Raw genomic sequence first — 26,431 nt, 5'->3', positions numbered from 1 at the left:
TTCAGAACGGGAAACCTGACCAGGTACAGAAAAACAGAGCCCAGTGTCTTAGGAAAACTCCAGAACACAGACCTGCCTGCATTCCCATGTAATTCACTGGGCAATCTGTTTTTTCGAAACAGAATTCACAAGATGGCCTCTTGGAGTTCTGCTTGGGCCACATGTAAATGGGCCCAAACCTCAAAAATATAAATTGCACCTGCAAAACTACAGGAGGTTCAGCTCAGTTCTTGGGGCACCAGCACAGCACAGCTCCCAATAGTCATAATCTTAACAATTTTGCCCAAAGAGAAACTTCAACCTGACAGGGCTGGAAAACTGCTAGTAACATTACACAGCAAAAACTTGAAAGAAAATAAGATTCAGAAACCCGAGCCACTTGTAGAATCAATAATGCCATCAAGCAGAGGTGGGTGAAGGAGCCAGAGAAGGAGAGTGGCAGCTAGGAATCCATGCAAAACATCTGCTTAATAATAAAACCCTCAAAAAGCATCTACTGCATTTCCCCCCACCCCATTGCTGCCTCCTCCTCCAGAGGAGTCACAGTGTGTGCCCCCCCCTCTCTCTCTCTCACACACACACACACAAACTCACCTGCAAACCCTTCGGGATTCCCTTTGCATTCTACACCTTTGTGGATACACAGAGAGAGCATCCTGCTCAAATGGCGGTGGGGTGGGAGGGAACACAAACCTGCTACCTAAAGCTCTTCAGCTATGGCAGAGCACTCCAGGAATGCAAGGCAAGGTCTCCTGACAAATAGCAGAGACTAGGGGGGAGGGGGGTTGCAAACTTCTCAAGCCTTTCCACAGCATACACTGCCCAACAGACCTTCCTACCACAGTTCACAACAGCATGCATCACACACAATTTTTTCAGGTAATATTTTTCAGCCATTGCCCACAGCTGCCTCTCTTCTTCTTCTTTTGCAAAGCAATCCAGACACCAACAAAAAGGGCAAGTCTGTGAGTGCAGCCAGCCAGCAGACCAGCGCTCAGCAGAGAGCTCACATAGGAAGTGTTGATTCACATGCATGCATGCAAGGAGCTGATGTCATTTCAGTAACTGGGGTGGAAGGTATGTTTTTCCAGCAGTAGGTAAGGGGAGGGGGGAGGGAGACTCCAGAACACTCAAGAGTCTTACATGCCAGAGGCTGTTTACAACACATATTTTAAGGGGGGGGGCAGATAAAACCTGTGGAATAAGCCCATTGCTACACACCAGGGAGTGATGCTTTGGTACAGAAATTAAAACCCCAGACTGAAGAATAGGAAGCCAACAGGAAGTGCAGCCAATATGACTGCAGTGTACATTTCCAGACAAGGCTCTTATAAGTCAAAGAGAGATGCAGAAATGAGTGTACATAAACACTGAGAAACACACTCCCTTGAGTGTTTTCTTTTTTTGGGGGGGGGGGAAGCATACATCCAAGAAGATGGATTGTTCCCTCTTAAGAGATTCCTCCTCAAGATTTGAGGGGTGAGGCAATTAATTACCTTCCTGTAACTAGCACTAAGTAAAATCTCTCTCTGCAGTTACAACCCCGTTTAGAATTAAGAGCCAGTCAAGGGGTGCAGTTCCATCTTTATCTTCTCCAGGGCAACGGCAACAGGAAAATAAACAGAATCTGTTCACCTATCAGTTCAATTTTTCAAACCAATCCCAAACATATTTTCTGTGCCCCTCCCCCACCACACACACACACACACACACACACACACACACACACACACAAAGGCACTACTACAGTAACAGGGAAAGCAAGATCAATAGAGGCTACTGAATCTGTCAGCACTAAATTGGGGAAGGGTCTGGAGGAAAGAGATGCCCATCCTCTTACCTGCTTTTGCGTCTGCGATGGGGCTTCTCTGCCAGGCCTGTGGTTCTGGAGCGGGGGCAGGGAGAGAGAGAAGGCAGTGACAGAGGGCTGCGGGGACAAACAAGGACAGGACGACAACCCCACTCCACCCAAGACGAGCACACATCAACAGCCACCTCCACAATCACAGCTTACATACTTGCCTGCGTTTGACAGAACATTACATTCAAAGACATCTTAAGCACTGGAGAGCAATGGGGATCAATGGGTGCAAAGCAAAAGGCTTCTCTCCTTAGGAGATCTTACGACTCCCACATGAGACACGTGTCACCCTTATTTGGAGTCTTTTCTTCCCTATACACACAGAAGCAAAGAACGGATCACTTACACCTTTCCTAGCAATGTTCACAAGAACATTGCCCCTATTTTGTAGTGACTTTGCTCCAGGTGGCACTGGGTAACAGTCGTGCCACCCCTTCTTGAGGACTCCAAGCTCTTTACCCATCAGTGTCCATACCAATTCATAGGTCACTTCACCTTGCACCCAATGCAACAATATCCCTCCACTCAATATATATCACACACCTTTGACCCAAAGATGAGGTGTTCCTTGACCAATGAGACTGACACCTAAAGCAGTATCCTCCACAGCTTGGCACCCATCCTACACCTACTCAAGGTCAACGACAGCCCACCAACCATACCTATGACCCAAATCATTCTCTTGACCATCACCTTACCAAACCACCAGCATCCACATGAAGCCTGTATCTTCAATGGTCCCATCCCAAGCCTCCTGTTCCCACAACATCCTACAAAGCAAACTGTCTATATCCTCTGCACCCCAAATTCAGGATAATTCATTGCATAAATTCCACCTGTCACATACAGTGCACCTACAAGCAGCACCCCAAACATTAAACTCTCAATCCAAATCCCTCACAGTACAGTTATTCCAACACCTCAAACACCTCTGGCCCCAACTTCCAACCCCACTCCCCCATATCCAGAGTTCTCATAGCACAAATCTCTAAACTAACCACATTGCCCCACTCCCGCACACCTTTCTACCCCAACCCCCTAACTCTTCCCAGCACCCTCATGCTTCTCTAATTCCCAATATTACACAACCCAAACAAGCCTCCAAGGCAGCCTCAACCCCTTAAAAATGTACTTCCCTTTCAACTCGGTCTCTACTCACCCCTTTATACCTTAAACCCATAAAACAACTCTAACCCTTCTGGTGCGTTCTCCCACTTCCTACCCCTGGCTCCTCAACCCCCAATTCTCCCTAGGCTCCAACCCATCACTTCTCTACCAACATCCCTTCATACCCCAAACCCTTTCTAATTCTGCAGACAGACTCCAAATGTGAGGGCCATATTCTCTCAAAAGCCACCCTTTTGGGGCAATGTTCCTGTTATGCCTGGGTCCATAGGAAAAAGTGGAATGCAATCATCAACCTACCACACTCTTTTACTTCTAACTCGCACACAACCCACCTCAAAGGAACCTCACCACCCCAAGTCATGCTCCCCCAAGTCATGCATCTCAACCCACATTTTTCCAGACACCCCACAACTCAGCCCCTCAAGGTGAAGACCTCTCTCACTGCCCCTATCCTTCACTCCTCTACCCCTGTTCATGCCTAAGCCAAGCCCCTCCATACTTCAGCATATAAACCATCAGCACAGCCCGCAAACCAACTCAACCCCTAATTCACACATCCCGAGACAACCCTCAATCCATCCAATAGCCCTTCGCCCCTCTCGCATCTCATACCCCAAAACTCCTCACTATACCCCTTTTGCCCCAACCCCCCCATCTCAGCCTTCAATTGCCATTCACTCTATAGACCCCCAAGCTTCCTTTCGGTAACCCTGGACCCCTCCCCATGCCCCCCATGTTAGCATACAATCCCCTAACATAGTCCACAGCCCATGATAATGTATCAGCCCATGATCACGTATCTAGCCCCCTCCCACTAGGCAACACCCCTCAAATCAGATGACCCTCCCATACCCCCAAAGCCCTCCCCATACCCACAACACCCCTCCCCATGCCCACTTTCTCCTCCAGCCTCCTCATGCCCAACTCCGGCGCCCCAGTCTTTGCCCAGACGACTCCCAGTCCATCCATGCTCACCCTTCTCATGCCTCGGACCCCTCGCCATCTCCCTTTCTCAGCCCCCCAACCTCCACATGCTCTGCGCCCCAGAAGCTCCCAGCAGACCCTCAAGGCATCGGGAAGCCCTTTCCCCCCAAAAAACCCCCGCACCACCCTTTCCCCTCCTCAGCCCCACCACGTCCACACGACCTAGACGCCCCCAATGCACCAGAAATCCCACTGCCCCTCACCATCGCCCCCATCTTACACACGCCAAAAAAAAAACCTCGCTGGAAGGGACGCTTCCCACAACCAACCCCACACCCGCTCCACCTTCGGCCCTTCCCACGCGTCGCTTACCTGGATGCCGGGCCGGTGCGGGGCTGGCGAGCCGCCCCTCTCACCATCCGCGCTCCCGAGCGAGGATGGAGCTGCGGCAGCGGCGGCAGCAGCGGCGGCGGCGGAGGCTGCCCGCTCCCTCCCTCGCTCGCTCGCTCTCGGCTGGAAGGGAGCGATGCCTCCACCTCAGCCTAACCTGGGCACGGCCTCGCTCGGCCCGCCCCCGCCGCGCCACTCCGGCGCCCTCATTGGCCTCGCGGCCCAGGAGGAAGCGTCCGATTGGCTGGGCTCGCCGCCGCTCTCCCCTCTGAGTCTCCAGGCACTCGCCCTCAGAAGGCAGAAGCGGGAGGGGGGACGGGGGGGTGAGGGGTGTCACAGAGCGCCATCTTGAGGGCAAAGCGAGGCGCTGCTCTGAAAGGAGAGGCAGATTTAACGTACCCTTCTAATCTGTTTTAACGGGTGGTTTTTTTCCCCTTTCAATTTTGATATCTAACTTTTGATATTTTAAAAAGTTGTTGTAACCCGCCCTGGGACAAGCTGGTGAAGGGCGGGTAATAAATGTATATGGTGGTGGTGGTGGTGGTGGTGATCATTCCTGCGAACAGCAGGGAGGAATGGCTGAGTGGGATGGGTGTGGGATTTTCCATATACAGTATAATCTGATATCTTTATAATCATGATATGCTAATATAATGAACTCAGTTATCCCAAGTGTGAGTCCATTTGCAGCCGAAACATAACCACCATGTACAAGAACAGGCTTGGGGGGGGGGGGAGACCCTCAAATTTTGCAGAAGTATAAAAAAATTATCTGGGGTTGGGGGGGTAGAGAAACCCCAAAACAGCACAAAGAGGTGTGAGTATGCTCGGTGGCAGATAATGCTGAGGCATGCACAAGTTGGTGGGGGGAAGAAAACAAAGGGGAAGTTGAATGGAGTATCCTGGACCCTTTAGCCAACCCAGATTGAAACCACTGGAAGAAGTAAGGAGCCAAGTTACTGACCGGCTACAGTATCACCAATTACATGATATGTTTAAATTAGATAAGAAAAATTGTTTTTTGGACCAAAGCTCCTCAATCTGAAAAAGCGCTATTGATGAACATGGAAAAATTATTGTCTAAAATGTATAAACTAATATTGTTGTTGTTGTTGTTCTTGAGCCCAGTCACATTGTTGTTTAGTCGTGTCCGACTCTTCGTGACCCCATGGACCAGAGCACGCCAGGCACTCCTGTCTTCCACTGCCTCCCGCAGTTTGGTCAAACTCATGCTGGTAGCTTCGAGAACACTGTCCAACCATCTTGTCCTCGTCCTCGTCCTTCTCCTTGTGCCCTCCATCTTTCCCAACATCAGGGTCTTTTCCAGGGAGTCTTCTCTTCTCATGAGGTGGCCAAAGTACTGGAGCCTCAGCTTCAGGATCTGTCCTTCCAGTGAGCACTCCGGGCTGATTTCCTTAAGAATGGATAGGTTTGATCTTCTTGCAGTCCATGGGACTCTCAAGAGTCTCCTCCAGCACCATAATTCAAAAGCATCAATTATTTGTTGGACAAGAAAATTGGATTCCAGGTGGAAAAATCGAAATTAGAAACAGAACTGTTAGAACCTAAAACTAAGATTTTGTCAAAGATGTATAACTTGCTGCTGAAATGGAACACTCAGGATGAAACGGTGAAGTCTACCATGATTAAATGGGCACAGGATGTTGGACATAATATTATGTTTGCTGACTGGGAACAGTTATGGACCACCGGTATGAAATTTACGGCATGTAATGCCTTAAGAGAGAATATTATGAAAATGATTTACAGGTGGTACATGACCCCAGTCAAGCTTGCAAAAATTTATCATTTGCCCGATAATAAATGTTGGAAATGTAAAGAGACTGAAGGTACATTCTTTCACCTTTGGTGGATGTGCCCAAGGATTAAGGCTTTCTGGGAAATGATTTATAATGAAATGAAAAAGGTATTTAAATATACCTTCTTGAAGAAACCAGAGGCCTTTCTCCTGGGCATGGTTGGCCATTTGGTGCCAAAGAAGGACAGAACTTTTTTTATGTACGCGACAACAGCAGCAAGAATACTTATTGCAAAATATTGGAAGACACAAGATTTACCCACTCTGGAAGAATGGCAGATGAAGATGATCGACTATATGGGATTGGCAGAAATGACCAGCAGAATCCGAGACCAGGGAAAAGAGTCGGCGGAAGAAGATTGGAAGAAGTTTAAAGACTATTTGCAGAAATATTGTAAAATTAATGAATGTTAGAATGATGTTGGACAGAAATTAAGTGGTTTCCAGCTGTAATGCTTAAGAGATATGGAAAATAAGGTTTTGAAATAAGTAAAAACTAATGGTGAGGATTTGCTGAATTAATAATTTGAACTGGAATATAAGAAAGGGAGGTATGAGGAGGTCTGGAAAATAAGTTAAAAGAAAATAAGTAATTGGAAATTATATGTGTTTTTAGTTGTTTTTGTTTTTGCATTTTTGTATTTTTGTTGTTTCCTTTTTTTTTTACATTGTATTATTTTTGAAAATTTCAATAAATATCTTATAAAAAACAAAACAAAAGCATCAATTATTTGGTGATCAGCCTTCTTTATGGTCCAGCTCTCACTTCCATACATCACTACTGGGAAAACCATAGCTTTAACAACTATTATTGTAATGGGAAACAAAAGATGAGCTGGTTAAAGTGTCAAAGACCCACTGGGCAGTGGATATAGGATATAATATAGACTTAAACCTCTGGGAGAAACTTTGGAAGAATGATCTGAAATTTACTGCATGCCACACACTGAAAAAGAATTATATGAAAATTATCCATAGATGGTATTTAACTGAGTAGATTGGCTAAGGTGTATTATGTGGAATCAGACATGTTGGAAATGCAAAGAAGTAGAAGGAACTTTCTCCCACGTGTGGTGGACATGCAAAAAAGTTAAAGTTTCTTGGGAAATGATATATAATGAGATGAAAAAAATGTTTAAAACAACTCCCCCCCCCCCCAACCAGAGGCATTTCTGTTAGGAATTGTTCAGACAGCTGTTCCCAGGAGTCAGAAGAACTTAATTCATGTATGCTACAACAGCGGCTCAGAATTTGTTAGCCCAAAATTGGAAAGTGAGAGAGGTCCCTAGTAAAGAAGATTGTCAACTTAAGATAATAGAATATGCAGAATATAAATATAAATATTTATATAAAACAGTATAAATATAAAACAGTATAAATATTTTGAACTGATGTAAGATAGGCAAATTAAATTAGAAGGATATATTTAAATGTGCAGGAATGGTGGATAAGTTAAATGAACCTTGGAAGGTGTGGGAAGTTAATGAACCAATGGTGTAATAAAATATATTTAATTTGAAATGTAATATTTGAAAAATTAATAAACATTATTATAAATAAATAAATTCATAATGCATCTCCATGTCCAGAAGATTGTCCCCTTCCAAGCATTAAGAAAGAGGGAAACAGAGAAAGAAAGAAACTAGGAACAGAGGAATGTAGGAAAAAATCCTTATATTGAGTCAGTCAAGCCATTGGCTCATTTAGCTTAGTTTAGTGCTTAAAAGGTAAAGGACCCCTGACAGTTAAGTCCAGTCGCGAACGACTCTGGGGTTGCGGCGCTCATCTCGCTTTACTGGCCAAGGGAGCCGACGTTTGTCCGCAGACACTTTTTCCGGGTCATGTGGCCAGCATGACTAAGCCGCTTCTGGCGAAACCAGAGCAGTGCCCGGAAACGCCGTTTACCTTCACTTTGATGTGCTTTTGAACTGCTAGGTTGGCAGGAGCTGGGACCGAGCAACAGGCGCTCACCCTATCACGGGGATTCCGAATGGCAAGCCCAAGAGGCTCAGTGGTTTTGACCACAGCGCCACCTGGGTCCTAGTTTAGTGGTTAGACACAGCCATTCTCAAACTTGGATTCCTATGTTGTTGAACTACAGCTCCCATCATTCCCAGCCAGTATGGCCAGGGATGATGGGAGTTGTCATTCAAGAACATACAGGGACCCAAGGTTGAGAAAGCCTGGGTTAAAGGACTAGGACCTTGGAGACGAAATCCCCACCTGGTCAATATGAAGCTCCATGGGTAACCACTGGCCAGTCATCAACTCTTATCCAAACCTACATCACAAAGTTGTTGTGAGCATATTTTAGAGAGTGGGAGAGCCATGTATACACCTGGAGCTTCTTGAAGGAAAGGTGAGCAATAAATAAATAAGTAAACAATACATGTCCCTTACCCTGACTGGCATCAGCTGCCCAGGGTTTCAGACAGCAGTGGCGTAGCGTGGGTTGTCAGCACCCGGGGCAAGGCAAGTAATTTGCACCCCCTAACCCGTGGATTTGCGCCCCCTAACCTGTGGATTTGCGCCCCCTAACCCTAACCCCCAGATGTTGCGCCCGGTGCGGCCGGCCCCTCCTGCACCCCCCACATTACGCCACTGTCAGACAGGTTTATCTCCTAACCCTAACTACAGATACCAGGCACGATGATGATTCATTCAATTTCTTACCCTTGTTTCACCAAAAGGTCCCAGAGCAAGTTACAGCAATTGAAAAATACAATAATTAAAACTGTTGAAAACAAATCAGTCACCAGAATTTAACCTGGAATCTTCCGCATGCAAAGCTGATGCTGTATAGTCAAGCTGCAGCCCTTCCTCTAAAGTAGCTGTTTGTCCTGCTGTACAGAGGGTAGTCCTCTATTTGAAAGACTGGCAAGGAACAGTTATCTATTTTTCCAGGCTGTCCAGTGCAAGTCCAGTTTAAAGGATCATAAGAAGGGAAAGCAGCATTGGTCTTTGTTTTAAAATTTTTGGGTACACACACATAGCAGACACACCACAGAAAACCAATCATTCACCCTTCAAATTTAAGAAAAATTCATTGAGGAAAATTACACATTATTTTAGCACACAGAACAATCCCAAAAGCCATCTTGGCTTTTCAAATTATTGTCCTCTGAATATTTCCTGTGAAGAAGGAGATATATTGGAGAAACCTTTCCCAGTACAGTAGTTATTTTCACTTAAGAATCCTTCAAATCCTGTCTTAAAGGCATATATGTGTATGAACAGAGTCCTGCTTGCCCCACCACTTCTGCCACTGCCAGAATGCCCCCCTCTCGTGGGTGAGACCAAGGCGTTCTGGTGTGCAGCATTGCCACTTGTCACACCCCGCCTTCTGTTGTAAACAGGTGCCCTCCAGAGGTGTTGGACTACAACTCCCATCAGCGTGTTTGGAGTTGTAGTCCAAAACTTCTGGATGCAGCCCTACACATATATTTTCAGAAGCTCCATTGAGTTCAATGGGCCTTACTCCCTGGAAAGTATGATATCCAAGCCCAGTTTTTTAAGGTGCCACAACACTATTTGGTAGCAGCCCAAGTACCTGCTTGCCTGGGAGTAAACTCTATTCATCTCACTGGGACTTAGGTAGAGGTAAAAGGACCCCTGACCATTAGGTCCAGTCATGGCCGACTCTGGGGTTGCGGCGCTCATCTCGCTTTATTGGCCGAGGGAGCCGGCATACAGCTTCTGGGTCATGTGGCCAGCATGACTAAGCTGCTTCTGGCAAACCAGAGCAGCACACGGAAACGCCGTTTACCTTCCCGCCAGAGCGGTACCTATTTATCTACTTGTACTTTGACAGGAGCAGGGACTGTGCAACGGGAGCTCACCCCATCGCGGGGATTCGAACCACCGACCTTCTGATCGGCAAATCCTAGGCTCTGTGGTTTAACCCACAGTGCCACCAGGATTGCACTAGTTTCTCTTTCTCTTTTTTTTGTGAGTAGTCTTGAGCATTTTCATGGAATTGGTATATAAATACCAATACCAGTTGGTATATAAATAATGTAAAGAAAACAATCCTTGGTTGCATCCATTAATTCTGGAGATTACTCTTATCTGGTAAAAGATAGCAGTATGCTCTCTTTTTAAATAATATTAAATGTAAAAAAGCCCACATCACCAGATAGCAAATGTAACAAAACCAACCACCACCATCAAAACCAACAATTTTTATTAATATGCCTCCGTTATCAGGAGGTTTTCATTTCATTTCATTTGTAATTAGTTGATTGAATTGCGCAGCTTTCTAATTGCTAAATAATTCGATTACTATATTGATCATCCCTTTAATGCTCTTAATATAAATGCTTAACATAAGCCCCAGGAGAGGGGGGCAGGCGAACAGAATTCACAAACTGCAGCTGAGCCACTCATCTGGTTACATAGGCTAAACCATTACGAGAGGGGGAGACAAGAATAAGACCTTTTAGTCTCCTCCCAGTCCCCCCGCGCGCTATGCGTTCATTGGTTGAGTCTACCTTACCGGCTTCTTGTCCCTTGCAGGCTTCCGTTCTTTCTTTTCGCTTTGGTAGCCTAGGATCGTAGTGGACGCCATGGTGAGTGCGGGGCTGGGGGGGGGGGCGTTTTAATCCGTTTCCATCAGTCCCTAGAATAAGGTTTTGGGCAACGGGGATGGATGGGACGGGACGAGGGAAAGCTGGAAGATTTAGGCGGCACGAAGAGCTCGGTTTTGGGTGGCTTTTAAGCGGAAGAAAAATGGCCGTTTGTCTTGGATGGTTTTGTTGGGATTATTGCATTGCAGGGGGTTGGACTAGATGACCCTTGGATGCCTTTCCAATTTGTGATCCTACGAAATGGGGAGCTACGTCGGGGGCGGTATTGCGATACGGAGGTCCGGTTTGAGTAGGCGCGCCGAGTCAGGCTTAAGGGAAGAAAGAGCCCCGATGTGGGGAGGAAAATAATAGTTTACAGGCTATCGGACTGCGCAGCTTGTTGTTTTCTTGATTGTCTGGGTGAAATGTCAGTAGATTTTTATTTTATTTTTGGAAGCTGGAGGGCTCCTGGTTGGGTACGTGAAGGCCTTTTCTCACGTTACATCGTGGAACATCTGGGTTTGCTGTGACAAGCATCCTTGTTGGTAGTTCCCAAATAAACTTAACCCGCCTTTGCACGTGCACGTGATCCTTCTGATGTCTGCAGCATCAATTCAAAGCGTGTGTGGCCCAAAACTGAGTGGTGGAACAGAGGTGCTGCTTGCAGGTGGTCTCAGGTTCAGTTACCCAACATTTCCAGCTTTTCCAGGTCTCTGGTGGCTACCTGATGAACCTAACAAAAGAGATTCCACCACTTTCCAAGGTAGTCTGTTACACAGTTCTGCCACATCTGTGGGGTGATTTTCACTCTGGCTGAGATGTAAGAGCAGGATGTATTGTGTTATAGGTAACCAGAGTATATCTTTGTTCTGCAGTTATTATTTTTAATGTTAATGGCTTTCTGTTTTTTTGCACATCTCTTATTCAAACTTTGTTCCTCCCTGAGTGTTACTAATGCATGTTAAGAGAATATTGTTCCAAATCTTATCTGGTGTACCTAAGTGGATGCTGTGCCAGTTATCCTAAGCTAGGCCTTCTAATGCAGATGTAGCCACTGTGATGCCTTGAAGATATTCTGGGGCAACTCCTGTAATGCCAGGCCATTGGGCATGTTTGCTAGGGTTGGTGGTAGTGGAACATCTGGAGGGCACCACAATGTGTAACTGGGAGCACAGAATGCTTCCTTTGGAAATGCATGTATTTCCCCACTCCATATACAGGGGTGACCACAGAATTCATGTCCTGTATGCCTGAGACAGCAGAAAGAGCTGCCTTGAAAGCCCCTTGCTGATTTGGATGCCAGAGATCAGTAATACTAATGTGTAGTTTGCAGTATACTTTTAAAGCCACTTTAAACAGTCATGCCTTTCCCCAAAGAACCCTGGAAGCTGTAGTATGTTAAGTGTTCTTAGCGCTGTTAGGCCTGTTTCCTCTTGGAGCTACAATTCCCAAAGTGGTTTAACAGTCAGTCCCTCTTGCCCTGGGGAGCAGTGAGAGTTTTAGTTCTGTGATGGGAATAGGCATTTTCTTACAACTCCATGGAAATAGCACCACTGATCTCAGATCATTCCCAACAACTTGAGGGGTGTTTTTTTAAAATTTGAAAGGGCTTTAATTTTTTTTTTTTTATTGTGGTATGCAGGTTTACTTTGGTCCTCAAGAAGATTTTATACAGTGGTATTTCAAGGACAGAACAGAGAGCGGCCTTAATTGGGTTTTATCTAGCTGCATTCTACTTACAGTAGACCATTGAAATGAATGGACCTTAGTTAATCACATCCTGCTCTGAGTAGAACTGGGTACAACCCAGTGAACTCCTTTGTCTTGCTCTGATTCCATGTTCAATCTTGTTCCTAGGCCAAAATCAAAGCCCGTGACCTACGAGGGAAGAAAAAGGAAGAGCTGCTGAAGCAGCTAGATGACCTCAAGGTGGAACTCTCTCAGCTGCGGGTCGCCAAGGTGACCGGTGGAGCAGCCTCCAAACTTTCAAAGATGTGAGTTCACCACCACAGCTGTGCTACAAGCCCTGACATTTTGGGGACCTGAGTGCCTGATATTTGTAGGCAGAGCCTTTCACTGTTGGAAGCTTGCAGCCCTCCCTTTGTCGTTTTCACGCAGAGATTAAATTTGCTGCCTCCCCCCAGCCCAAACTGCCAAGCTTTTAATGTTTCTATGCATAATTGACAGCCTCTCAGAGCAGCAGGGAGAGTGTCTGTTTCAGACTGGTACAAATTGATGGGTCACAGCCATACAATACATATAAAGCACTCTTACACCGCTCCAAAGAATCCTGGGAACTGCAGTTCATTAAGGCTCTTCCAACAACTCTCAGAATCCATAACAGACTACTGTTCCCAGGATTATTTGGGGAAAGGGAAGCGACCATTAAAGTGGCATTATATGCATGATGTATCTGCATCCATGGAGACAGACCTCTGCTTAGTGAGTAACTCTTGACTGCTAAATTTAGCTTCTGTATTCAGGAGCAGTACACCTTTGATTACCAGACATTGAGGGCAAACACTCACCTTGCTTTTGATTTCTCCCTATGGAGATGGGTTGGTCACTGCTGAATAAAGGAGATTGCTAAATGGATCATTGGGTTCACTCATTTCTTAAGCTGAATAGGGTGGGTTGGGCCACCCAAGTAACTGACACCACAGCTCATTAGTACAGCACTACTTTGTTCACTTGAAGCCATTTTACCCACTTACATTTTTAGCTAACAAGGCTAACACGGGCTTATAGAAGTTCCTGCCCTAGGCTTACAGTCTAAAAGACACAACACAAAAGAAAAATGGATGAGTTTGGAAAGAGGAAAAATAAGCAGACACACTCTTCCGACTGTGTGTTATCCTTCAGCAGTAATGATTTTTAAGTGTCCAGTATGTTGGAAAAACTAATGAATTCAAGTGCCGGCTTTTGGCTGTGCTTTGCACTGAACCATAAGTCTCTCTTTCTGCCCCTTGCAGCCGGGTGGTTCGCAAATCCATTGCCAGGGTGCTGACAGTCATTAACCAGACCCAGAAGGAAAACCTCAGGAAGTTCTACAAAGTGAGTCTGCAGTTTCATTTAAAGCTTATTTTTCTGTGGCCCACCCTTTTTCTTGCAGTTGCTTTTGGTGGATCAAGGGGGGGGGGAGGACTCCCAGTGAAAGTGTTGGCAGCATGTTCATAATAGGTTGCATCAAATGTTGGTCATACTCAAAAGAGCAAACCCATTGAAATGAGTGCATATGTCTTATGTTAGGCCCATTAATTCCAGTGGTTCTGTTATGAGTAGACCTTGGTTGGAGGCAACCTATTAACTCTGGGAGGAGCCTTAAGTGGATTAAATATTAAGGCAAGTTGGATAATCTCAGTATTGGGAGGGGGGGCGTCTTTCCAAAGTGCCAGAGATTGCAAGGCTAACACCCAGCACTGCTCGAAACACTATGGATGCAGTGTGAATCTGTACTTGCTAAAGCAGCCTCCTGCTGGATAACTTTGGCTGGGCCATGTGGTCTAAGCAGTTGTCTAGTAGGTACACAATGCTCTGAGGGTGTTGTACTTCTGAGCAATGGTCTGGGCCTCTGGGTAACCTCTCTATGGGCCGATGGCCAGTGATGTAGCTCTTCTGGAAATCTTTAATCAAAACACATTTTGGGTGGTGCGGAGATACGATTTTTGTAAGCAAAATTTTAAAAACTAGATAAGAAGTGTCATTAATTTTACTGTGTATGAGTATCTGAAGATTTTCAGGCCATAGCTCTTCAGATTATGCATGCAGAGCATCTACTCTGCCTGCATAAGGTCCCAGGTTCAATCCCCTGCATCTCCAGGTATGGCTGGCAATGTTCCCATTTGAAACCCTGGACATCCACTCAGTGTAAACAGTGCTGAGCCAGAGGTATCATTGGACTGACTGAGTATAAGGCAACTCTCTATGTGCCAGTTTGAGTTGACCAGGCATGAAGAACTTTTGGCCCTCCAGATGTTGCTTAACTACAACTCCCATCATTCCCAATGAGCACAGCCAGTGGTCAGGTATGATGCGGGTTGTAGTTAAGCAACATCTGGAGGACCCAAGGTTCTCCATCCCTGGATTAGACATGCACTGTTCTCCAGCAACTGGTATTGAGAGGCTTAGTGCCTATGATCCTGGAGGGAGCATATAGCCATTACAATGGCTAGTCCTTTTGTATTGTTTGTATTTGCCACAGGCAGCCAGGCAAGTAGCCTTCACCAAGCCTTACTGACACAAAAGTGGTCACATTTTTGTGTACCCAAAATTTCAAACTGCAGCTGCCTGTGTTTTTGTTCATGAGGTCTCCCATATCTCTTCTAAAAGTCCATTCTGAGCCTAGATTCTCTGTTCTGCAAACAGGGCAAGAAATACAAGCCTCTAGACTTGCGGCCTAAGAAGACACGTGCCATGCGGCGCAGGCTAAACAAACACGAAGAAGGTCTGAAGACCAAAAAGCAGCAGCGAAAAGAACGCCTGTACCCGCCTCGGAAATACGCTGTGAAGGCATGAGCCCTAACTCTGCAGTATTCTGATCCTCTGGCCACCATTTTCCTATTAAAAGTGTTTTGGCTGTAGTTGCATCTCGTTGACGTGGTTTCTTGCAGCTCTGGGAGGGTAACTGAGGGTTTTTTGAAAGATGGGCAGATTTCAAAGATATGCTTTTGATGATAATACAATTCATGTAGAAAATCTTGAGAGTGGGGAGGGATGCTTTGCGTTCAGAAGGTCCCAGGTTCAAACTCCAGCTTTTCTTGGTGAGGCTGGGAAACACTGTCTGCCTGAAACCTTGTAGAGACCCTGCCAATCAAAAAATAAGGTCACATCCACTCCATACATTTAAAGCACGTGGCTTTCCCTAAAAACCCTCAGAACTGTAGTTTGCCCTTTCATGGAGCTACAATTCCCAGCACCCTTAACAGACTACAGTTCCCAATATTAAGGCAAGCCATGTGTTTTCACTGCAGCGTGGATGTCTCTACAGCCACAGCAGGCACTGCAACCTTCCAACAGTTTGACATCACCCCCAAAGGCACAGCAACAAGAATGTGATCTAAGTCTAGGTAGACCAGTAGCAGTGCTTAAGGATACGTTTAATGAGTACCTAACAAGTCATGAATGAGACAGAGGGAGGAGAGAGAATGAAATATTCAAATTGACAATCGGTTCTCGGTCCTAGAGAACTACAGCAAGCCCACAGTAAATGAAGACATGACAATATCTAAGTAGATACGTGGTTTAGAAGACAATATCAAGGCAATTTATATAGAGATGCTTAGAAGAATTTAAGCTTAATGGTATCTGCAGTGCTAAGGGCCTGAGTTTTGGTGGGGGTGGGTATTCTTTCCCCCATTTTACCAAAACTCCCAAGGAAAAGAAAATGTTCAGGAAAACATGAGATTCATGGACAGGTTCCTATTTCACAAGAATGAAAGTGATGATCCAGCCAGAGAAGGGATAGTCCATTGAACCTAATGGTTAGTAAAGGGGTCTCAACTGAAACATTTAATACCCAGACTTGACACTTGAGCTGCAAATCCGCCCCCCATGGGAAGAGAGACAAAGGCTGTGGTGTGATGCCTCTTACCCATTTACACCACTAGGTCTTTCTATTAGCAAATGATCTGTTGCCACAGTGAGGGCAAGTATTTTTCTGTGGAAGCAAATAATGCACATGACGCAACCTTTGAGTCATTCCATAGGCCCATATACCCTGGGGATGGGCCAAGTATCTATACAGCAGCTCTCTTCAGCCGTGGCCATGGGCCATGCTGTCCTGGGCTGATTTTATAGTCCACAACATTTGGAGGAACCATGTTGACTGCTTGATCTGGGTCTCTTGGCATTGTCTCCTGGTTGATGGTTGCTTGTGGAGGATCTTCTTCAGCTCCTTGAAACATCGTCACTGGAGCATGAATTGCTGACACATGAATTTGTAGTTCATTTCCTTTATGTTACGAACTGCTGTGTGACTCCAGTCCTGTTTTATCAAAATTTTATCTTAAATTTCCAAAGGATCTGGTAAGGAACTCTACTTTTAAATCAGGAGACTTGTGGTCCTCCAGCTGTTGAGATACCCACCTAATGTGAATGGTCTGTAACATCTGGAGGCCAGAGGTTCCTTGTCACAACCTTATTTACTATTCACCACAACAACTCGCAACTGCATAGATATTTCTCATTTATAACCTCTATATTCCAACGTTCCTTTCAGGAACTTAAGGTGACATACAGAAGTTTTCCCTCCATTTTACTTTCAGAACAACCCTGTGAGGTAGTTAAATTATTATTAATTTATTTGCTGCAATTATATCCCACCTTTTTCTCCAAGGAGCATACATGGCTCTCCCCTTCCTCATTTTATCCCCACAACAACCCTGTGAGATAGGTCAGACCAAGAGCCCAAGTGACTGGCCCAAGGTCATTGAGTGAGTTTCATGGCCGAGTGGGGATTTGAACCCTGGTCTCCCAGGTCATAGTCCAGTACTCTTATCCACTGCAACAAAGTTACCTGAAATCCAAGAGTCCTTGCATCCTAAGTATCCATGCTTGTGGATGCTTTAAAAAGGATTGCCATTGAGTAGTGTTAAAGAGTTAAGAGCAAAAAGGGTGCCTGCTAGAGAGATCACAACAGTAAGCCTGAGTGGGCGCAGGCACATGGCTGCATGCACACACACATAGTGATGTTAAATTCTCGAGAATAATGTTTTGGAGAATATTCTCCATTAATGACAATATTAGAGAATCTTCATTTAAAATAGAACATTTTAAGGCATTTGATAATGTATCCTGGCAGTTTCTACTAAAGTGTATGGAGAAAGCAGGGATAGAAGGTGCCTTCTTGGAAGGAATCAAAGCGATCTATTCAAGTCAAAGAGCTAAATTGATTACACTGGGCAACAATTTTTTACTTTTTGAATGTTGTCTAGATTTCTACAACTGATTTAGGGTATTTTTGCACTGCTGAATCAGGAAATGGCATCCGTTTCTCTCCATCAGGTCAGGTTTACTGTAAACTGGTGGGCATTGATAAAGGTAAGTACACGTAAATTGCATGTTGCTTCACCATTTTTCAAACTTCAGGGCTTGAACTTCTGTTTCTTGGAACTCCTGGAATGCTCAGCAGCAGGAAGATCTGTCTTCAGAGTCCAACAGTAGTCAGCCATCATGACTGCGTCCCAGCGACCCTGATACCTGGTCTCCATCTCTTTCATGTCCTGATGGAATCTCTCCCCCTGCTCGTCACTCATTAAACCCAGGTTCTCAGGAAACCAGTCCATATGTGAAAATAGGTAGTGCATCTTGACGCTCATGTTGCAGCCCAGGTTTCTGAAAGCAGTCAGCATGTTGTTGACAAGTTTCTGGCCTTATTGTTGCCAAGAAAGTTCTTCACTACCAGAACAAATGCCTTCCACGCTTCCAGTTCCACTTCGTTCATTGACTTTCCGAACTCTGGATCTCTGATGAGCTGACGGATCTGAGGACCGTCAAAGATGCCAGCTTTCAACTTCTCCATGGTCAATCCTGGAAAAGCCTGGCACAAGTAAGTGAAGCAGTCACCATCCTTGTCCAGAGCCTTGGTGAACTGCTTGATTAAGCCGAGCTTGATGTGCAGCGGTGGGAAGAGTATTCTGTCTCTGTCCACCAGAGGGTCGTTGATGACGTTCCTTTTTTTTGCAAGGCACCAATTCCTCCCACACAGGCCAGTCCTTCTTCGTGTAATGCTGAGCACGGTCCCTACTATCCCACATGCACAGAAAACATGGGTACTTGGTGAAGCCAGACTGTTGTCCCAACAAAAAGTTCACCATCTTCAGGTCAACACAAATAAACCACTTATGCTGATCATAACCAATTTTCTCCAGCACATACTTCACCGCTTCATAATTCTTCAGTGTAGTAGAGTGAGCCAGGGGTATAGAGGCAAACTGGTTGCCACTGTGTAGCAGAACACATTTCAGTGATCACTTGCTGCTGTCAGTGAACAGTCTCCAATCTTTGGGTTCGTACTGTGGCACTCCAAGCTTGAGCAGAAGCTGCGCAATATCTGCACAGTACACCAAGTCCTTCTCTTCCGAGAAAAAACGGAGGTACTCTTGATGCCTGTTGTGGAAGAAGCTGATGCGAGCACTGTCAGAGAGGAGGCTTTTTTCCTTCAATCTGGATGCCAACAGTTCGGCAGAGTCCTTTGACAAGCTGAGGGTGTGAACTAGATCATTCAACTCCTTTTGGGAAAATGGATGTGGAGAATCATCTTCAAGAACCACTTCTTCTTCTTCATGTCCTTCAACACTGGAGGCATCTTCGTCACTAATGTCAGGAAGTTCTCCGAAGATAGGCACTGGAATTTCATCACAATGAACTACAGGACGACGTGCTGATTGAAGATCAGGATTAACTTAGTTTTGATCCCCCAACTTTATGCTTTGCCGCACCAAATTATGGAAGATTTCAAGGTTTTATGACTTCAAACTGATCCCTTTTCGACATAATCACCCAGAACTGTCGGACCTGAATACTTCTTGTCATTAAAATAATCATTTCCAATCAAAACAATTATTCGACATGGCATTTTACCCCCAACAACTTCTTCTAAAATGCTCCACACAAGTGTACATGTGAACAAAAACGTAAAAAAAAACATGTGGCCATAGCTCAAAAACTTGACCTGATTGAGCAAAACCAATGTGATTTTTGGATTCAGCACATCAGATTCATCCTAAATCAACTGAAAAAACACAGACAACAAATTTGTTGTTGACCAGTGTTATCAATAATAACTTAACTGATTCATTCGTGATCTCGAAGGGTACAAGACAAGGTTGCCCCTTGTCACCACTTTTATTTATAATGGTACTAGAAGTAATTGCAAACAAAATAAGGAAAACACCAGAGATACGGGGGATCAGAATTGGGCTGAAAGAATATAAATTGAAAGCGTATGCTGATGACTTGGTAATATCGTTGGAGGAACCAAAAAAAAGTGTTGACAAAGTTCTAGTACTATTAAAGGAATTTGGGAAAGTATCGGGCTTTAAACTAAATAAAATCAAAACCAAAATGATGGTTAAGAACTTGGGAGAAGATTCAAAGAGACAGTTGGTATCTCAGTTTGGAATCAAAGAAGCAAAAAAGGTAAAATGCTTGGGAGTTTGGCTAACCACGAAAAACATAAATCTATTGGCAGATAATTACATAAACACCTGGTAAGAAATTCAAAAGGAACTAGATCTCTGGAATAGGATAAAATTCTCTCGGTCAGGTAAAATGGCAGCAATTAAGATGTGTATACTGCCGAAACTTCTATTTTTATTTCAAAATGTCCCGGTGATTAGAGGAAATTCTATATTCAAAAACTGGCAAAAAATTCTCTCTAAATTTATATGGCAAGGTAAAAGACCAAGAATTAGATTTAAATTGTTAACGGACAGAAAAGATAGAGGAGGATTTGCGGTCCCAAATTTGAGATTGTATTATGAAGCCTTGTGCCTTTGTTGGCTCAGAGAATGGATTGTCTTAAAAAACACAGATCTGTTGGATTTAGAAGGCTTCAATTTAAGATTCGGTTGGCACGCCTATCTCTGGCAGAATAAGGAAAAGGTGCATAAAGGCTTCTCAAATCATATCATCAGAGGATCCTTGTTAGAGGTGTGGGAAAAGAATAGGAAATTGTTGGAAAAAAATACCCCTTGGTAGTTATTGCCCATTGATATCTTAACCATAAAAAAAACGAATATAGAAGGTGAGAGATGGACCTATGAAGACCTCCTGGAAAGATCTGAAAAAGGATGGAAAATCAGACCCTATGAAGAGCTAAAAGACAAACTAACAGGCTGGCTGCAGTACCATCAAATTAATGCCTTATGGAAAGAAGACAAAAAAACTGGGATGAATGAGAAAAAATCTAGGTTTCAGGTAGAGATTATAGAAAGTAAAACCAAACTTCTATCCAAAATGTATAACCTGTTACTAGAATGGGATACTAAGGATGAGGAGGTCAAGGAAGTTATGATAAAATGGGCAATAGACTTTGGATATAATTTGGATTATGATAATTGGACGAGGCTATGGAATAAAGATATGAAATTTACTGCCTGCACCACCCTTAGAGAAAATATGGGAAATATGATGTACCGTTGGTACATCACCCCCGTGAAATTAGAAAAAATGTATAAGACCGGGGATAATAGGTGTTGGAAGTGTAAATCCAAAGAAGGCAGTTTCTATCATATGTGGTGGAAGTATGAAGAAATAAAAAAATGTTGGGAAGCCATATACAATGAATTGAAAAAGATACTTAAATACACCTTTGTTAAAAACCCTGAAGCCTTCCTCCTAGGTATGATCGGAGACGAGATTAAAAAAGAAGACTACATAATGTTTCAATATGCAACTGTAGCTGCTAGGTTTCTACTAGCACAAAATTGGAAAACCCCTAATATCCCGACCGTTAAAGATTGGCAAATTAAACTATTTGAATACTTAGAATTGGCAAAAATGACGCAGAATATCAGACAGCAAAAAGATACAAAGTTTAATGACGATTGGACCAAATTTATAACATATATGGAAACAAATTCTAGAAATCTAAAAATCAAAGTAGGTTTAACAAAATTCTTGCGATGCATAGATGATATAAAATGAAAACTGCAGAATGGAATTATATAATCCAAAACCGAGATGGAGGGAAGTCAATTCGTGTGTTTCTTTTTGGTCCATTTAGGTTTTCTGTTTGTTATTGTTATTGTTCTTGGTTTTGTTTTTGTTTTGTTTTTTTCTCTTTTTTATGTACGGTTGTTTTGTTTTTCTGTTTGCTTATGAAAATTAATAAAAAGAATTAAAAAGAAAATGATATAATTTTAATGCATTGAAAATGATATAATTACGGTAGTTAATATACAGTACATGTTTATTCATGGGGAAACCTGTTCAGATGGCAACCAAAAACTATACAGGTACATTTATTCAATGGGGCATTCTTTGATTTTTTGCACCAAACTTGAAATTGAAAATTCAGCATGAATGACTCAAGTTAATCACTAATCCTGCTGTTTTGGTGACTAAAACACAGCTTGTTAAACAAAACTATATGCATACATATAAGAAAGAAGCCGCTAAATATTAAATATATTATCATTATATGATAATATATTTCAGTATGTCAATCTCTGGTAAATAGCACGTTGTACCACTGCAAAATCCATGTCATGTTACAGTACTGGCACTAAATAAAAATATAGCAACGTCAACTGTTTAAATCAGGGCCACCTCATATGCTGTTACACATAATTGTATAGGCCTAGGTACTTTAAGTATATAACGCATTAAAGCTACATTATGTAAAAAATATCACACTGTATGGCCATGGGTATGGAATTGCTAAGAATAAGGTCACACCAAAATAGAGAAAAAGGCTATTACATATACAGTGGTACCTCTGGTTACGTACTTAATTCATTCCTTGGTCTGTTCTTAACCTGAAACTGTTCTTAACCTGAAGCACCACTTTAGCTAATGGGGCCTCCTGCTGCTGCCACATGATTTCTGTTCTCATCCTGAAGCAAGTTCTTAACCCGAGGTATTATTTCTGGGTTAGCGGAGACTGTAACCTGAAGCGTACGTAACCTGAGGTACCACTGTACAGACACCTCAGGTTACAGATGCTTCAGGTTACAGACTCTGCTAACCCAGAAATAGTACCTCGGATTAAGAACTTTGCTTCAGGATGAGAACAGAAATCGTGCAGCGGTGGCATGGCGGCAGCAGGAGGCCCCATTAGCTAAAGTGGTACCTCAGCTTAAGAACAGTTTCAGGTTAAGAACGGACCTCCAGAACGAATTAAGTTCTTAACCCGAGGTACCACTGTAGTTGAAATGCATACGAATTCAAATGTTCATCAAATTAAATGAATAGCATTTTTAAAACTTTAAAGAAAAAAGTTTTCTGTAGCTCACATTTCAGAACTGCCAATAGTGAATGACACAATGCCCAGTAATGTAACTGGATCAAAAAAATCATTATTCATTACTTACACTGGCAATATCACAGCTTGACTCATTATTTACTAGATTTTTTTAATGTGGCTTGTAAAACTGGTTCTTACATTAGAATTTACAGTTTGTGCGAGAATATTCTCAGGAGAATTTTCTATCAGACAATATTCTCACCTCACCTCACCTCACTACACCCACCCACACACCCTCTGTATTCATTGCTGCAGCTGCAGCTCCTTCCTGCTCCACCCTGAGCAAACTTTAGTTGGGTCAGATCAACTTTTTGGCAGTGCCGCACATGGCAGCATGGGGTCAAAAGCGGGCGGGAGTGTGGCAGGAGGTAGCTGCTGGACAGGTTAGGTCTGAGCATCCTGTTTATTCAGCTGCAACTGGGTTCCTACAGGTAGGCAGCAAAGAACCCAGGACAAAGACATATGTTAACCTTGATGCTTTAGGTCAGTGGCTTCCAGCCTTTTCAAGTCCATGGCCCCCTTGACCAACCACATTCTTTCTCTGGCTCCCCTGAGGGAGCCGCTTACACTGGGGTTCCATTATAGCATTATAAGTGGAGATTCCTCTGTTCTTCTGCCCTGCTCCATTCCGCCCCGCTCCTTTTCGGTACCATTTTTGGCATGCATGTAAGTAGTAGCTCATGTGCCGACCCAAGGAATGCCATTGCTCTGTAGGGCGAAGCTGACACACTACATGGCAGCTCCAGCCTGCCTTTCCCAAAATTACTGTGCACATGGGGGTGGAAAGGCAAAACAAGATCAAGATCAGAAGCAGAAAGGGCAAAATAATATTAAGATCAAGCTACTTTGCTATTTTCTTGAGCCCTTTGTGCAAAACTAAGGAACTATTAGTTACTGAAGCTGGGGAGGATTTTTGTTTGGGGGGGGAGATTTAAAGAAGATAAACAGTGGTGTGAACACGTTTCCCCATTTCTTCTGCTGCTGTTTTATTTCAGGTGTCATTTATGGCCTTTTGGAAAAATGGAAGCAATTAACCATTCCACAAAGATAGCATCAAAAATAAAATGAACTATACCTTTGTATGGTATTTTGGGCAAATTAATCTGGACATTTCCTGATTCTGTACTAAACAACAACAATTAACATTTGTTATAGGCCTATGCAACTGATGGCAGAGATGTCTAATTTATTTATTTATTTATTTAAATGGATGGCGGGAGAGAGAGATGCAGGAAGATAATGGGCTGCAATTAATAAAAGGACCCTGTGTCTCCCCTGACTGTTCAGGGTGCCATGACACTTTGGTTAACAACCAATGCCTTAAGTTTTGGGGCAGTATGTAACGTCACAAACTGCCAAATTACACAGAAAGGCAGGAGGGATTTAGGTACAGTGGTGAGGGGTGCAGAGGTGCAAAGACTGTGGTGCTGGGTGCAGGTACAGTTACATTTGATAGGGTTACACAGGTATGACAACTGTGGATGATTCATACAAAAGGCTTGCAATCAGAAAAGTACCATAGGTGTCAGAAGCAAGGCATTCAGATGCAATGAGATGTCGTTTTTGACGTAGGCTTTGCCTTTCTCCATAAGGGAAATAAATTACAAGTCAAAGCAAGTTCCTTTGGGACAAACAGGTCGGAACTTTCAAGGTTAAGAAGGAATGTAGCCTCAGGGTGGAACAATAGAAGGGCCTTTGCCCCAGAAAAGAGTTTGCAACAGTTTTGTCTTTGTACCCCAGTAAGGTTATTCTGATTCAAAGTCATTTGTCCTTGTTACATTATTTGTGACATTCATTAAGGTTACAATTTGTTTATATATTTGTTTCAGTTTCATGCAAGTGTTATGTCAGAAAATGGTTTAAGAGTTGACAGGGTTTCATTACAACCACAGGGTCATAGGAAAACAATTTCAGCTCAAAGGATTCAAGTACAGTGTTACCTTGGTTCCCAAACCTAATCCGTTCTGGAAGTCTGTTCCAAAACCAAAGCGTTCTAAAACCAAGGCATGCTTTCCCATAGAAAGTAATGCAAAATGGATTAATCCGTTCCAAGGCATTTAAAAACAACCCCTAAACAGTGGCGGAGGAAGGGGCGGTGGGGGTGGTGCGCCCAGGGTGTCATCCCTGAAGGGGTATGTGACACCGCCGTGCCACCCCCCTGGACACGCCACTTGCCATGGGCAGCACACCCCTGGGCCACTCGCCACAGGCAGTGCCCTCCTGGGATGGTCTCCACTCTCCGCGTCCCCATGGGCGGCTAGCCCAGCCCCGGGTGCACATCATGTGCACTGCTCCAGGTGCCAGAGCAGCTAGCTCCGCTTCTGCCCTGAAAACCGCAATTTAACATGAATTTTTCTATCTAACGAGACCATTGATCCATAAAATGAAAGCAATAATCAATGTACTGTACTATAAAATAAAAGATAGTATTGTAGATGATAAAAATTAAAATTTTTTTTTTTCTTATGTGCACTGATGATAGTCATTGTTTGGATGGAGGGCTTTTATCCATTTCTGCAGTCACACAATCAATCAATCAGTAGCTGAACTGGGTTCCACACAGTCACAAAAACAAGTCACAAGCCACAGTCACAAGTCAGTCCCATAAAACAAAGAACAAGTCACAGTCAAAAAACTGAAAAAGCCACACACACAAAAATGCAAAAAAATAGCAAAAACAAAAGCTCCCAATATCACCTCTATGTTGTGTGGGTGCTTGGGACTCAGCAGCCGGCAGACTCAACAGGAAGCCTCTGATCAGCAGCAGGGAAATCAATTTACAAAAGGAACACACTCAACAGGAAGCGGAACATGTTCCACTTCCAAGGCAAACTTACTTCTGGGTTTGCAGCGCTCTATTTCCAAGTTTTTCATAAACTAAGCTGTTCTAAAACCAAGGTACCACTGCAAAAAGGTGGTTTCTGGTAGGTTTTATTATAAAAAACAATGGAAACCTGGTATAAATAGGACTTCTTTGCAAATTGGAGACTTCCTCTTTCAACTGACTCCCTGCTGTGCAGACTGACAGGCCAATTTAGCTTGTTAGCGCAGTTTTGGGTGCATTTATCTTAGGGCACCACTAGGTGAATGTGTTTGTGTGGGACACACTTATTTACATGCACCCCCTATGCATGTGTGTTCTCTGTGTGTATGTTTTTCTTTTTTTTACAACAATACATGCATGCAAGCTCCCGTTATAGTTGCCACCTTTGGCTGGGCAAAATAAGCAGCAAGTGGGGGAGGGGGGAATAAAAATTACTTTACCTGGTACAGAATGAAATGACTTCAAAGCAATCCATTACAATGGGTTGTTTCCAATGCTGGTCATAATCATAGAGTAGACTCAATGAAATTTATGGATCTAAGTTAGCAATGCACATTAATTTCAATGACTCACATCCTCTCCCCTTGTTGAATTTCTGTCTGCCCGAAGAAAACCCAGCCAACAAGAAATAAAGAAAGAAAGAGGTGGAGATAGCAACAAATTCTGTTTCTCTTCCTAACAGAGCTTCGCCTCCAACATCCCTTTCCATATAACTGTCACATATTTGAGGCGTTTTAAAAAAGAATTCATCTGCTATCTATAGGTATTAATAGAATCATAGAAATGTAGAGTTGGAAAGGACCCTGAGGGTCATCTAGTCCAACCCCCTGCAATGTTAACTGTAATAAATGAAAATCTGCCCTTTTTTCCCTTATGGGGTAATCCAAGAGCCCATATAGAGTCCTTACATAGGTTCCCTATTGGTAGGAGAAAATAACAGAGGCCAACCAGA

At 43.7% G+C, this 26,431-nt stretch overlaps 2 protein-coding genes and 1 long non-coding RNA gene across 6 annotated transcripts in view; 2 read left to right on the top strand and 1 right to left on the bottom strand.

Moving 5' to 3' along the window:
* Nucleotides 1-4,415, bottom strand: part of SCAI (suppressor of cancer cell invasion) — an 81,139-nt gene extending 76,724 nt beyond the window's left edge. For 2 of the 4 annotated variants that reach the window (XM_081847618.1, XM_081847615.1), the window contains exons 1-2: nt 4,286-4,356; nt 1,841-1,885 (exon numbers count right to left, since the gene is read on the bottom strand). In XM_081847618.1, the coding sequence (XP_081703744.1) occupies nt 1,841-1,885; nt 4,286-4,332 (92 nt within the window). In that variant the 5' untranslated portion in view covers nt 4,333-4,356. Of the gene's footprint in view, nt 1-594; nt 639-1,840; nt 1,886-4,285 lie in introns of those variants that run through there. The other 2 variants (XM_081847616.1, XM_081847617.1) reach the window with 2 other exon arrangements.
* A 6,155-nt stretch (nt 4,416-10,570) lies between these two features.
* RPL35 (ribosomal protein L35) lies at nt 10,571-15,267 on the top strand. Its single transcript, XM_081847818.1, has 4 exons — nt 10,571-10,690; nt 12,545-12,681; nt 13,660-13,741; nt 15,053-15,267. The coding sequence occupies exons 1-4, from the start codon at nt 10,688-10,690 to the stop codon at nt 15,200-15,202; spliced, it is 372 nt and encodes a 123-aa protein (XP_081703944.1). The 5' UTR covers nt 10,571-10,687; the 3' UTR covers nt 15,203-15,267.
* A 9,819-nt stretch (nt 15,268-25,086) lies between these two features.
* Nucleotides 25,087-25,312, top strand: LOC309334177. Its single transcript, XR_014152935.1, has 2 exons — nt 25,087-25,250; nt 25,283-25,312. It is a non-coding gene; the product is annotated as an uncharacterized lncRNA (long non-coding RNA).
* Nucleotides 25,313-26,431: the final 1,119 nt, after the last annotated feature.

The sequence above is a fragment of the Podarcis erhardii genome, assembly GCF_964252035.2.
Source record: "Podarcis erhardii genome assembly, chromosome: Z".
In the NCBI taxonomy this organism is placed as follows: Eukaryota; Metazoa; Chordata; class Lepidosauria; order Squamata; family Lacertidae; genus Podarcis; species Podarcis erhardii.
The sequence above is the reverse complement of the archived record's forward strand: the minus strand, read 5'-3'. Positions and strand labels throughout refer to the sequence as shown.

What these genes read in the sequence shown, in the direction of transcription:
- RPL35 (XM_081847818.1), top strand. An exon ending in GCCTCCAAACTTTCAAAGAT is followed by an intron (nt 12,682 to 13,659) that starts GTGAGTTCACCA and finishes TGCCCCTTGCAG; the next exon opens with CCGGGTGGTTCGCAAATCCA. An exon ending in ACCTCAGGAAGTTCTACAAA is followed by an intron (nt 13,742 to 15,052) that starts GTGAGTCTGCAG and finishes TTCTGCAAACAG; the next exon opens with GGCAAGAAATACAAGCCTCT.